This window comes from Garra rufa, chromosome 15 (assembly GCF_049309525.1).
Source record: "Garra rufa chromosome 15, GarRuf1.0, whole genome shotgun sequence".
Classification (NCBI taxonomy): domain Eukaryota; kingdom Metazoa; phylum Chordata; class Actinopteri; order Cypriniformes; family Cyprinidae; genus Garra; species Garra rufa.
Genome location: NC_133375.1, coordinates 25,698,312 through 25,711,976, shown reverse-complemented (window position 1 = coordinate 25,711,976; position 13,665 = coordinate 25,698,312). Strand labels below are relative to the sequence as shown.

Below are 13,665 nucleotides of genomic sequence, written 5' to 3'. Positions count from 1 at the left end.
GTTTCTGAGTATGTATAACAAGGTGATGGATGTGGTCTTCATGTTCAGCTCCACAGCGTGCAGCCGCAGCACCTAAATCTGCACCGAGAACAGCTCCAGCTGCAACGCGAGGTGCAGGAACAGGCGGCGGAGACGAAGAGAAAGGAGCACTTACTCAGATGGTAAGACTTTACAAGAAATGTGGGTAAATGAAGGGTAAATGCTTTTGTTTTAGGATTATAGTTTTACTACTTTTATTTTAAGCTTTGTTAATAAATCAGCGTATATAAAACATTGGCTGCAATTTTTTTTTTAAATAGGTAAGTTTAGTTTTTTTTTTTTTTTAGTATTTAATTTTTATTATTGTTATTTAAAATTTGTTTAACATATTTTATTTAAAATCATATACACTGCTGTTCGTAAGTTTGGGATCAATAAGATTTATTGTGTTTTCTGCTAATCAAGGTTGCATGTATTTGATTAAAAATACCGTAAAAACTGTAATATTGTGAAATAATATTGCAATTTAAAATATTGGTTTTCTATTTTAATTTACTTTAAAAATAGAACTTACTCCTGTGATGCAAAGCTGAATTTTCAGCATCATTACTTCAGTCTTCAGTGTCTTTTTTTTTTTTTTTTTTTTTTTTTAAGAATTCTTTCATGAATAAGACATTAAAAAGAACAGCATACATTAAAAATAGAAATCTTTTGTAACTATATACACTTCTGTTCAAAGTTTGGGGTCAGTAAATGTTTGTAATACTTTTATTCAGCAAGGATGTGTTGAAAAGTGATGGTAAAACTTATATTGTTGTAAAAGATTTCTATTTTAAACAAACACAGTTCTTTTTAACTTTTTCTTCATCAAACAAGCCTGAAAAAGGTATCACAGGTTCCAACAAATATTAAGCAGCACATTTGTTTCCAACATTGATTATAAATCAGCATATTTGAATGATTTCTGAATGATCATGTGACACTGAAGACTGAAGTACTGGCTGATGAAAATTCAGCTTTGCATCACAGAAATAAATTCTATTTTAAAGTATATTAAAATAGAAAACCACTATTTTAAGTTGCAACAATATTTCACCATTTTTCATTTTTTTTCATGTATTTTTAATCAAATTTGTAATCAAATTTTAATCAAATAAACTTGATGAGCAGAAAAAAAAAAAAACATCTTACTGATCCCAAACTTTTCAACGACAGTGTATATTTTATTATTGATGATGATGATAATAATAATAATAGTTTATTGAAGTTGTATAAAAATGTATGTAATTCTATGTTTATGCTCATCTAACCAGATAAATGACTTGAAGGCTACTATTGCTGACATGGAAAAGGAAAGGGATTTCTACTTCGGCAAACTGAGAAACATCGAGCTCATCTGCCAAGAGAAAGAGGGTGAGGGTGATCCTACACTGCAAAGGATTGTGGATATTCTGTATGCCACAGACGTAAGTGTATATCACAGTGTTTAAAGAAAGTCTCATACTAAACCGTCTCCAGCCCACTGAGTTCTATGGTTTCTCTGTCTTTCTACAGGACGGTTTTGTAATTCCAGAGGATGAAGGGGGCGAACCAGAAGAGTTTTGACCAATCCAGGGGTGACTGTTTAAAAAAAAAATTTACCCTGCTGGAAACACAAATGTACATACTGGCTGATTCCTGCTGTTCTGCTGCACTTGCCTTTGGTCCATCATTTTGGACTTTGACTTTTGAATGTCTTTTTATTCAGGGAAGTTCTATACCTTGAATTTTCAGCTTTTTTTATTGACCATCAAAACAATTATTTTTGTGAAAGAAAAATAAAGTACTTATCAAAGGCTGTTTGTATAAAGCAGACCACTGAGCTCTGACTTGCCAATGACTAAAACCCAGAGTGCTGTATTCAGATATGAGCAAGCCATTCTGATCCATTCATTCTGTAGGGAAAAAGACACCGCTGTCTGGTTTGTTTTTGCTGTTATCTTGTTTCTGATCTGTACATTTGACTGCTAGCTGACCAGTTCACTTCCTCTAATCAGCTTTGAAGCAGGATGTGTGTCAACTTTTTGCATTTCCCTTTTACAAGTACACGAGACCATGAGGAACCACTTGACAATCATGAGAGGCTTTGGGTTTGAGCCGCATGACGTCGCAATCACTTGTCTTAACTGGACAGAGCTGAGTTGCAAATACCACTGTCATCAGGCATTTTAATGCTAAATCTCAGAAAGTTAGGCAGTTTGTTTTTGTTTTTTGTTTTTTTGCATGCTTTATTTCACATTCAGTATCCCACATTTGCTATGTATTAAAATCACATGCACACAAGCAAATGTGTGGTAATTCAGTCCACATTTTATATTTAGGAAAGGTTAATCATTTTTCCCATGGTTTTGACTTTCTGGGTATTTGAGAAACCGTGGGCTGCTCTTGACAAGGTTTAATGTCCAGCTTTTGGAGTCCAGGAACCTCCTCCCCTGCTTGAATCATGCGGAACACCTCTGGGAATGAGATAGAAGGTGGCTCCGCAATCGCATCTGCTGCATCTGACTCCTCCCGAACCTCCTCCACATCATTCTGCTGCTCCATAGGCCTTTCGTTACAACTCTGTTTAAGACAATTCAAAGGAATTCGTTTTTTAATTTACTTCACTCATCTGAGCTTTGAGTTTTTTTTTTTTTATCGAATGTGAAATCGCGTTACCGATGTTCCTTTTTAGCGTTGCTGAAGAAACCTTTTCAGTAGCCTATATCTGTTCAGGCTCTCGTCCAAAATACAAGTTTCACTTCCAGATTTACACGTTTGAACGCAGCGTTACATTTTATTTGAATTATGAATTACTAGCTCGTGTTTATTTATCAAATGTATTTTTTTTTAATCAGGAAATGCTCAATTCTAAGACGTCTCGCCTTTATGTCTACAAGGTACATCTGTCGCTCGATTTCCGGGTACGTCTCAAACCCGTCCTCCAGTCACTGATTTTAATATAAAAGTCCCTCATTCAATCGCACTACAGGTCGCACCTCGTTTTTTTTTTACTTTAGTATTTTACACACACACACACACACACACACACACACACACACTCACACTCACACTCACACTCACACTCACACTCTCACACACTCACACACACACACACACACACACACACACACACACACACACACACACACACACACACACACACACACACACTCACTACCAGTTAAAAGCTTTTGGACAGTAAGAAGTTAATGTTAAAGAAGTCTCTTCTGCTCACAAAGCCTGCATTATTTTGATTCAAAGTACAGCAAAAACAGTACACGTTTGAAATGTTTTTACTATTTAAAATAATTGTTTTCTGTTTTCCATTTAAAGCTGAATTTTTAGCATCATTACCCAAATCGTTCTAATATTCTTATTATTAATTATTATTATGTTGAAAACAGCTGACTAGAATTTTTCAGGTTTCTTTAATGAATAGAAAAGAAATAAAACTCTTTTGTAACATTATAATGTCTTCATCATCACTTTTGGTGAATAAAAGTGCTTATTATTTTCTATAATTACTTTCTGCCAAAAATAATAATAATAATAATAATTTGAACGGTATAGTGTATAATGTTACAAAAGCTTTTTATTTCAGATCTTTGGATCTTTGTATTCATCAAAAAATAGAGAAAAATGGACTCAACTGTTTTAAATATTGATAGTCATAATAAAAAAATGTTTCTTGAACAGCAAATCAGCATATTAGAATGATTTCTGAAGGATCTCCAAGACTGGAGTAATGTTGCTAAAAAATTATCTTTATTCACAGCAATAAATTACATTTTAAAATAGATTCAAAGTTAGTTCAATATTACTGCTTTTGCTGTGTTTTGGATCAAATAACTTCTTTCTTACGTCTTACTTAAAAGTCTTACTTAACTCTTAAGTAATACAGTAATTTGTAACCGGACTAGTAACAACAAGCGATAACTGGTAAACTATAAAATAACAAAATCACTTTATATAAGCAGAAAATGATTTGCTACATATTTGATCAGTCCTTCAAATAGTTTTTTTTAAAGAACTGTATTAGAAATGTTTACATATTCCGCATGTACTGTATTTCCAAGCATAAAAGAAGATTCTGTCTGAGATAATACAGATCTGTGGGACCATGGACTTGGCCCTCTACATGTCACCCTACCTGTGTTTAAGTCAATCATTAATAAGTGACTCAGAAAGACACCTCTTTTAGGCAATAGGAAGCCACCTTGGTATAGATTTAGCATAACTATTAATACACAATTGCCTGTTTATCTAAGCAATTGGGGTTTGCATTTAAACTGATAACAGATAAGTGGGTATTTGCCTATTTTGATCCTGACATCTAAGGGCTCCTAATCAAAATTCCTGTTTCGTGTGTGATATTACACTAAACAATGGGGAAGGCGGACAACTGCACGTTCATGGGAGGTGGGATCCCTCTGTCATCAGAGTTCTTTAAAGGTAAGAGATTTACCACACTATGATGAAAGATGCAGATGTATTCAACCAAACGATGCCTGTTGTGTGCTTCTTATGAAATCTGCTGTACAAAGCTAAAAGTAATTTTCCCCACATACTTGATTCTTAATACTGTGTTGTTACCTTAATGATCCACAGCTGTATTTTTGTTTGTTTGTTTTAGTGATCTTCATGAGTCCCTTGTTTGTCCTGAACAGTTAAACTGCTTGTTCTTCAGAAAAATCCTTCGGGTCCCACAATTTATTTTATTTTTTTGTGTATTTGAACCCTTTCCAACAATGACTGTATGATTTTGAGATCCATCTTTTCACACTGAGGACAACTGAGGAACTCATATGCAACTATTACAGAAGGTTCAAATGCTGATTCTCCAGAAGAAAACACGATGCATTAAACTTTTGAACAGAATAAAGATGTGTACATTCATCAGTGAGCATCAAATACACAAAATAATTTGTGGGACCTGGAGGATTTTTCTGCATTTTTAACAGTTCAGGACAAACAAGGGATTCATGAACAACTATCACTAAACAAAAAAACCACACATATTCAGGTAACACCACACAACTAAGAATCAAGTGTATGTAAAGTTTTGAACAGGGTCATTTGTATAAATTCAACTATTATTTTCTCTTGTGGACTATATGTAAACATTTTTGATGTGAAATGTCTTATTCAGGTCAGTGCTATAGAAAATAACATGCATTTTTAATGATCTCTCTTATTTTGGTAAAATAATTAACATTTTGCAGATTCTGTAAGGTGTATGTAAACGTCTGATTTAAACTGTATATGAATGGGTACCAGGATGGGAAATGCTGTCAATTTAAACCGCTTTTAGTACATCCATAAAGGTTCTGTATTGGCATTGATGGTTCCACAAAGAACTTTTAACATCCATGATGAAACCTTTCCATTGTACTGAAGGTTTTATTGTAGTGGAAATCTGAAAAGTGGGTTCTTTAGATTATAAAATGTTCTTCTTCTAAAAATGAACTATTTTTGGAACCTAAGATGGTTCTTATATTGCATTGCTTTATTTTAAGAAGTTTGGTTTTGTTTGTTCTGCTTATAGTGATCAAGAATGATCTCTGGCTGTTCCTTCTTCCTGCTGTGTTTGCTGTGCTTCTGCTTGCTCTCTTCATGGAGGAGATCGGCTTCTTTCTGCGTCATGTCCCTTCTCAGCGTCGTAGACGTCTCAGCCTGTGGATCCTGGGAATATATCCAGTAACTTCTCATTCTTCTCAATTTTTTCATTCCTTTAGTTACCCTTAAGTGACACTTTCTTTGACAGGTCTTCGGGATGACGTCTATCATTGCGCTGTATGTTCCACGCTCCTCATCTCTGTGCAATTTCATTGCATCTCTGTGAGTGACTTTTGACTTCCACTGTTGTAATCGAATTGCACAATAGTGATATGAACAGACAGTCATATCTGCATGGAATGTTTTGTATTTCTTGGCAGATATCACAACATTACACTCTTTAAGTTCATGGGTCTTATCAAAGACTTCTTTGGTGGAAAGACTCGCATGCTGGAGAGGTTAGCAGGGGAGCAGGTGTCTCCAAACCCCTTCCCTTGCTGTTGCTGCTGCTGTCTTCCTCTCTTTAACATCAACAAGTACTTCACATACACCTGCATAAATTTGAAGTAAATTTATAATAATTAGACTTAGTTCTGAGTTTTAACATAGAAATCTTAATTTTTGTCTTCCATTAGGACCAGCGTGGGTTGGATGATGGCTGCTGTTCTTCAGCTTTCTGTGGTCAGAACAGTCCTATTCTTCGTCACTCTTGTTCTCTGGACTGATGAGCGATATGACTACGGGGATGTGAGTGCAATACTCTATTGTTCTAAGTTCACTATTAGTGTAAAAGTGTTTTTCAACATTGATAATGAAGACTGGAGTAATGGCTACTAAACATTCAGCTTTGCCATCACAGAAAAAATAAAAACAATTGTGATTGGCATGACCAATAACATTTTAAGAGTTGGTTGTGAGGCAGGGTTTTCACTGGTTTAGAAAAAACACACTCTTTGCGAAGTAGTTTTGTCTTATTTTCTACTTTATGTGACTCTTCTCGTTTCTCTTAGGTGAATTCAGCTAATCTCAACATGTATGTCAATGCCATCATTGCTGTATCCACATTTCTGTCCTTCTATGGCTACTTGCTGTTTTATACAGCCACAAAAAGGGCATTGCCTGGATATGGTCTTCGAGCCAAATTTATTTGCATCATTGTCATCCTGGTCCTTTGTGGACTACAGAGTGGAATTCTGGAGACCTTGGGTGCGCTGAATGTCATCCCCTGCACTCCTCCATTCTCTGACCTGTTTCGGTCTCAATGTAAGATTCATAAAACATTCCTATTGATTTCCCAAAAAATTTTGGATCTGGAATCTGGTATACATCCACTTTTAGTCTTTAAAGGACAGTTCACCCAAAATGTAAAATTATGTTATGAATTACTCACCCTCATGTCATTGCAAAACCTTAAGATATTTTTGATGAAATCCTAAAGCTTTCTGACCCTGCATAGACAGCAACACAACTACCACGTTCAAAGCCCAGAAAGGTATTAAGGATATTCTTTAAATGGTCCATGTGACATCAGTGGCATTGCTGTCTATGCAGGGTCAGAAAGCTCTTGGATTTCATCAAAAATATCTTTATTTGTGTTCCGAAGATGAACGAAGGTCTTACAGGTTTGGAACGACATGAGGGTGAGTAATTAATGAAACAATTTTCATTTTTTGAGGAACTAACCCTTTAATTTGCTACTATACTGATTTTCTTTTATTTTGTCTCTCTTTCCTGTGGTCTCTTGAAGTAATCTACCACTATTCTGTAATTGTGGAGATGTTCTGCATCAGCCTCTTTGCACATCACACATTCCGGAAGGTTGAACCATGTCATGACGAGAGTGAAGAAATCGAAGTTGATGTCATAACAGCTCTCAATGAAAAGGCAATTCAGACAGAAGATGAGCTGCCAATTGCTGTGCAGCTCTCCTCTCGTGAAGACGATCCATGCCATTCTAACTTTGGCTACAATAGCGACAGTGAAGACAGCCTCTGTAAAATTGAACACGCACCACTGGACCGCTTCCCCTTCCCCTTACAGCACACACTGCAAACTGCAGCAAACACTGAGAAAGTGCATACTATACCACCTGAGGTCTCTGTGAGTGTGGAGCGGCCGACAATTACTGTCAGTGCTGAAATTAACCATGTTAACAATGGTGATGTTACTGTGGTATAGAAAAAAAAACTGTGAAAAATGTGTATATAGGTTGTATAGTTTTATACTTTAAATAGATAGCCCACACAGTTACTCACCTTCATGTCCTTCCAAACACGTAAGATATTTTTGATGAAATCTGAGAGCTCAATGACTCTCCATAGATAGCAAGAGTCCTACCATGTTCAAGGTCTAGAAAGGTACCGAGAACATCGACAAAATAGTCCATGTGACATCAGTGGTTCCGCCATAATTTTATGAAGCTACAAAAAATCTAAAATAACAACTTTATTCAACAATTCTTCTCCTCTGAGTGACCCTAGCACCATTTTGGAGAGTACCATGATGTGCGCGCATACTTTCCCCTTTTGTTCCGAAGACGAATAAAGGTCTTAGAGGTTTAGAATGACATGAGGGTGAGTCATTAATGACAGAATTTTCATTTTTGCGTGGACTACCCCTTTAAGTGTGACATTATTCCACTTTAGATGTCTGTAACTCCACTGGGGCCAAGAAACTAAACCAAAGTAAAAGTGCAATGTAATGAAATGTAAATCTCATCCAGTGTAACAAGATTTTATTTCTTGTCATCTCTAATATAGTAACATTACCTGACGTTATTAGTATGTCTAAATAAAAAGTACTCAATAATTTATTTCATAATTTCCAATACTTAAATATAAAGACTAGGCCCATATAGGTAAAAGAATGTGCATATATATCAGCGTTTTAATTGTGGATTCTATGGAGTTTTAAATTTGAACCTATAAAGCCAGTGGAGACTCCATACTGAATATATTCCTGTTAAAAATAAATATGTTAAATATGAAGCAACCCTGGTGAGTATAAATAAATTTCTATGCAGACAACTTCACGATTTGTTCATTAAAATTGTATATTTCTTATTCTGAGTAATCCAAAACAAATTATAAAAGATTAAATAATAAAAATGACAAACGCAAAGAGCGATTTTCAGTTGTTGACACTGACGACCTGACTCCTGATGTTGATGTTACGCGCAGTATCGCGGTCAATGGGATTGACCAATAAGCGTTAGGTATTCTTCTCCTAGCTACAACTCGACCAATCATCAACGCGAATGCCGTAACGTGGTTTTCCGGCATTGGGAATCGAGCCTGCAGAGTCGATGCCACCATGGCGCAAAATTTGAAAGGTAGGATTTCTTTTGCTTTCTTCTTGTAGTAACCAGTGCTATTAAGATGCACTTCCTGCATAATCTGTAACAAACAAACGTGCGGTTTAAAATACTGCTATACTGAGGTGCTTTTAAGTAGTTAATAACATTTCTCGTGTAAATAAAATGCTGACGCAAACAGTAGTTTCTTAAGGAATAGACATTATTGAGCTCATTACATATGATTTAAGATTGCTGGGTGTCCTGTAAACTTTCATGGGAGGACCTCCAGGTTCTGTGTCGGAGACACAGACTTGTTTGCAAGCAGCTGACTGTGACAAAGAACAATTTTAATGACTATGAAGTGGAGTATCTGTGTAACTACAAAAAACACAAGGTGAGTTATTAATGCATTTGTCATTTGTGGCTCCAACTGTTTCTCCTTATTCCAAATTTACATGATTCATATCACTGTAACCTTTAAAAATATGCCTGTTCAGGGTCGGGAGTTCTTCCTGGTAAAGTGGAAAGGCTACGCACAGTCAGAAAACACATGGGAGCCTCTCAGAAATCTTAAATGCCCTGTACTCTTACAACAATTCCGAGAAGACATGAAGGCGGCTCTGCTTCAGGCCAACGAACCACTTGATTCAGACTCTTTGAGTGCCCCTATTGTCTCCTTCCTTCTCCAGAAGGCCAAGCAGCGTATGAACCTTAAAAAATGGGAAAACCTCATGAACCAGACCTGCAGGCACAAGGGCCGCATATTTGTCTGTAATGAGGTCGACCTAGATGGGCCTCCTAAGAACTTCACCTACATTAATGAGAATAAGTTAGGGAAAGGAGTGGATGTGAATTCAATGATAGTGGGCTGTGAATGTGACGACTGCATATCTCAACCAGTTGGCGGCTGCTGTCCAGGGCTGATGAAGCATCGGAGGGCATATAATGACAGCGGACAGGTGAAAGTGATGCCTGGTGTGCCCATCTACGAGTGTAACTCCAAGTGCCGATGTGGGCCAGACTGTGCAAATAGGGTTGTGCAAAAAGGTATTCAGTATGATCTACGCATCTTCAAAACAGCCAATGGCAGAGGGTGGGGAGTACGGACGCTGCAGAGGATTTACAAAAACAGCTTCGTTATGGAGTATCTTGGAGAGGTAAGCAAGTTAAAAGGATAGTTCACCCAATAAATGTCATTCCAAACCTGTGACATTCATATATAATATTAAGTATGAAAAAAGTATATTTTGAAAAATGCTATAACTATTTATGTCTATACAGTGAAAGTCAATGGGGTCCAAAACAGTCAAAATACCTTTTTTGTTTTCCACAAGTCCTGGAATGACTAGTTTTGAATGACATGAGGTTGTGTAAATGATTACAGAATTTTTACTTATTTTACAGCTTTAAATTGTTAATTTTTTTTTCTGTGAGTGTTGATTACTGACCTGCTGTCAATTGTGTGTTGCATCAGATTATCACAACAGAGGAAGCAGAGAGGAGAGGAGTGGCGTATGATAAGCAGGGTGTCACCTACCTGTTTGATCTGGACTATGTGGATGACATCTACACCATCGATGCGGCTTATTATGGAAACATCTCTCACTTTGTCAACCACAGCGTGAGCACTAACTAGCTGTACACATCATCTGGGCTCTCTATCAAGTAATTTGGAACAGATTCTTGTAGAGTGACGTTTATTTATAGAAGGTACACTACCAGTCAAAAGTTTTTAAACACACCAAGCCTGCATTTATTTGATCCAAAGTACAGCAAAAACAATAACATTTTTAGCATCATTACTCCAGTCACATGGTCCTTCATTCTAATATTGTGATTTGCTGCTCAAAAAAAACATTTATTATTATTATTATTATGATGATGATGATGTTGAAAACAGCTGAGTAGATTTTTTTCAGGTTTTTGATGAATAGAAAGTCCAAAAGCGTTTATCTAAAATATAAATATTTTGTAAAATTATAAATATCTTTATCATCACTTTTGATTAATTTAAAGCATCATTGCTAAATAAAAGTATTAATTTCTATAATTTCTCCTTTTCAACTTTCACATCACAGGAATAAATTAAAATCTGTTACATAAAAAACAGTTACTTATCCTGCATATTTTTTAAGTAAATAAGTTAAGTAATAAAATAAATATTAAACATTATAACGGTAAAACCTCACAAAGCATGAAATTAATAAATCTCTACCATTGTATTTCCAGTGCGATCCAAACTTGCAGGTGTATAATGTTTTTATTGACAACTTAGATGAGCGACTTCCTAGAATTGCTTTTTTTGCTAAACGAGGGATCAAAGCTGGAGAAGAGCTCACTTTTGACTACAAGATGACTGGTAGGAAATGAATCTTTTATTTGTATTTTATTTATTTTGTTAATAACGAAAATAAAAACAATATCTTGTACACTAACATTTGTTGTAAATGCCTAATGTGTACTTCTCATTTTTGCTGCAGTTGATCCAATTGATGCAGAGAGTTCAAAAATGGACTCAGAATTTAGTCGGGCTGGAATTGAAGGATCACCCGTCAAACGGATCCGTATGGAGTGCAAGTGTGGAGTAAAGAACTGCCGGAAATATCTGTTTTAATCCAGCTCACACACAAGCATGTGTACTATGACAGGCATCAAGATATGTTAATTTATTCTTTTATTTGTGTATATATACTTTAAATTGATTTTAACTTTTTTTTTTTAATTTGTGACCATCGGTGGCTTTTATTAATTCAGTTAATAATTTTCAGCACTGTTTTAATAAAATAACATTTTCCCACAATGATTATACATGTTTTGTGTTCTTTTATCAAGTTAATAAAATAGTACATTTGATACTATGTGGAGTAATATGTGACCCTGAACCACAAAAACCAGTTGTATTTTTGTAGCAGTAGCCAACAATACATTGTATGGGTCAAAATTATTCATTTTTCTTTTATGCCAAAGATCATTAGAATATTAAGTCTTCATGTTCCATGAAGATATTTTGTTAATCTCCTACCATAAATATTTCAAAACTTAATTTTTGATTAGTAATATGCATTGCTAAGGACTTCATTTGGACAACTTTACATTTTTTCTCAGTATTTTTTTTTTTTTTTACACCCTCAGGATCCAGATTTTCAAATATTGTCCTTTCCCAACAAACCATACATCAATGGAAATCTATTTATTCAGCTTTCATGTGATGTATAAATCTCAATAAAAAAAGACCCTTAAGATTGGTTTTGTGGTCCAGGGTCAAATATGGATTCAACGGTTTTGCTTACCTCTATAGATGTCTATATTTGCCACCAGATGGTGCTATTGTATTCATAACACCTTACATATAACATAAAGCTAATTTTCACAGATGAAATGCCAACAATGGAGTTATGCACACCAAAAATCTTCAAAAGGTCTAAAGTTTGTGAAAATTACAAAGATAACCATGTGAGAGTTGAAGATTATTAGAAATATAAGTCAAAGCAGTATGTAATTCAATTTCCTCTGAAGTTACTGAAGTGAGATTTTCCATCGCGTGTTAACCACGGACACGCAAGGCTGTAGTAACATATTCAGCTGTCTTTGTCTATATACAAACTATAGCTGCAATAAGTAGCACATGTGTGTGAATATGAGAGAGGCTGCAGTAGAACCTTACAGATCATCTCTCAGTCATCTGGCCTCGCTTGATCTGTGGCCTGAATCCCCAGCTTGGGCCAGACAGACAGTCAGCTCAGCTCAGCTTTAACCTCCCATGAGGAGGTGAGATTCCTCCAGGCCAGCGCCTTTTCTTGTCCCCCTTGTTCCCTGTCCTTTCTTTATGCTATCATTGTTTATTTATATATCCATACCCCTTTTTCACATCTCTCTTCTCTGTAGAACCTAAATGAACTCTATACATAAGATCCCGATATGCTCCTCTTTCAGTCTGAGGGCGAGTGGTTGCCTTTTATTGGATTTGCTGGGGATCAAACCTCACTAAGTGCAGACTGGCGAACATTAATCAGTTGACCTCACACATATGGTCTAGGCATCTAACCATGGCCAATCTCACGCCGAGTGGACTAATGTTCATCCGCCGTATGCTGCTCATCACTTCGCTGTTCAACTCCAATGGAACCTCTTTGTCAACTTTAGATTACAATATTACTGAGGCGGCCATAGAGACATCAAACTAGTCTGCTGCAATGTGAAACATTGAGAGAAACATTGAGAAGATTCATATGAACGTATTTGTCTTCTCATGAAAACCTGATGCGAAGTTAGTCTAAATTGTTTGTCTATCAAGGGAAATTGCCCATCCTGTTTAGTTCAGTGTCACTCTGACACATTTTAGCTGACTCACTCTGGGCCTTCTGCAGTGCGGACCATAAGTATCAACTCATAATCTAAGCTTGTGAACCCGAGTCTGTGCCTGTGAAGTAGCGAAAATCAGGATACAGAAGTGTTGACAAAATAATGCTCTAGAACTCAATCAAGAATGGCCCTGTCCCAAATGGGACACTTTCTTGTGCACTTCCGTGTGTGCGTGTCTGATAACTGAACTCTGGCCCACGAGATCCATGTTTAGCTCCAACATTGATCAAACCATATCTGCCTGTAACTTTCTAGTGATTCTAAAGACCTTGACTAACTTGTTCAGGTGTGTTTGATTAGGGCTGGAGCTGAAATCTACAGGAAAATAGATCACAAGTACCAATGTTGAGAACCCCTGCCATAAGCTGTCCCATTTGTCATTTGGCACCCCCTTTGCGGCCCCTATGCGCCCTCGATATGCACTTCTGCCGAGCCCGCACTGAGGCAGTCAG

The 13,665-nt window shown here is 36.3% G+C and overlaps 3 protein-coding genes across 3 annotated transcripts in view; all 3 read left to right on the top strand.

The window, feature by feature from the left end:
* The window catches only part of mapre1a (microtubule-associated protein, RP/EB family, member 1a), a 4,751-nt gene extending 2,911 nt beyond the window's left edge, over positions 1 to 1,840 (top strand). The window contains exons 5-7 of the mRNA XM_073819186.1: positions 49 to 161; positions 1,293 to 1,445; positions 1,534 to 1,840. Coding sequence (XP_073675287.1) covers positions 49 to 161; positions 1,293 to 1,445; positions 1,534 to 1,584 — 317 coding nt within the window. The 3' untranslated portion in view covers positions 1,585 to 1,840. The remainder of the gene's footprint in view (positions 1 to 48; positions 162 to 1,292; positions 1,446 to 1,533) is intronic.
* Positions 1,841 to 4,207: 2,367 nt separating this feature from the next.
* LOC141287109 (organic solute transporter subunit alpha) lies at positions 4,208 to 8,582 on the top strand. The gene is made up of 7 exons (XM_073819240.1): positions 4,208 to 4,452; positions 5,546 to 5,697; positions 5,765 to 5,838; positions 5,937 to 6,092; positions 6,192 to 6,303; positions 6,567 to 6,819; positions 7,304 to 8,582. The coding sequence occupies exons 1-7, from the start codon at positions 4,386 to 4,388 to the stop codon at positions 7,732 to 7,734; spliced, it is 1,245 nt and encodes a 414-aa protein (XP_073675341.1). The 5' UTR covers positions 4,208 to 4,385; the 3' UTR covers positions 7,735 to 8,582.
* Positions 8,583 to 8,868: 286 nt separating this feature from the next.
* suv39h1a (SUV39H1 histone lysine methyltransferase a) lies at positions 8,869 to 11,499 on the top strand. Its single transcript, XM_073819833.1, has 6 exons — positions 8,869 to 8,887; positions 9,100 to 9,245; positions 9,349 to 10,008; positions 10,326 to 10,472; positions 11,081 to 11,210; positions 11,332 to 11,499. Exons 1-6 carry the CDS (start codon positions 8,869 to 8,871, stop codon positions 11,463 to 11,465), a joined length of 1,236 nt encoding a protein of 411 aa, XP_073675934.1. The 3' UTR covers positions 11,466 to 11,499.
* Positions 11,500 to 13,665: the final 2,166 nt, after the last annotated feature.

Excerpts from the sequence above, each read along its gene's own strand:
- suv39h1a (XM_073819833.1), top strand. Across the intron at positions 10,473-11,080 it reads CTCACTTTGTCAACCACAGC|TGCGATCCAAACTTGCAGGT; the intron begins GTGAGCACTAAC and ends TTGTATTTCCAG. Across the intron at positions 11,211-11,331 it reads TTTTGACTACAAGATGACTG|TTGATCCAATTGATGCAGAG; the intron begins GTAGGAAATGAA and ends TTTTTGCTGCAG.
- LOC141287109 (XM_073819240.1), top strand. The coding sequence starts at position 4,386 with ATGGGGAAGGCGGACAACTGCACGTTCATGGGAGGTGGGATCCCTCTG. Across the intron at positions 4,453-5,545 it reads GTCATCAGAGTTCTTTAAAG|TGATCAAGAATGATCTCTGG; the intron begins GTAAGAGATTTA and ends TTCTGCTTATAG. Across the intron at positions 5,839-5,936 it reads TGCAATTTCATTGCATCTCT|ATATCACAACATTACACTCT; the intron begins GTGAGTGACTTT and ends ATTTCTTGGCAG.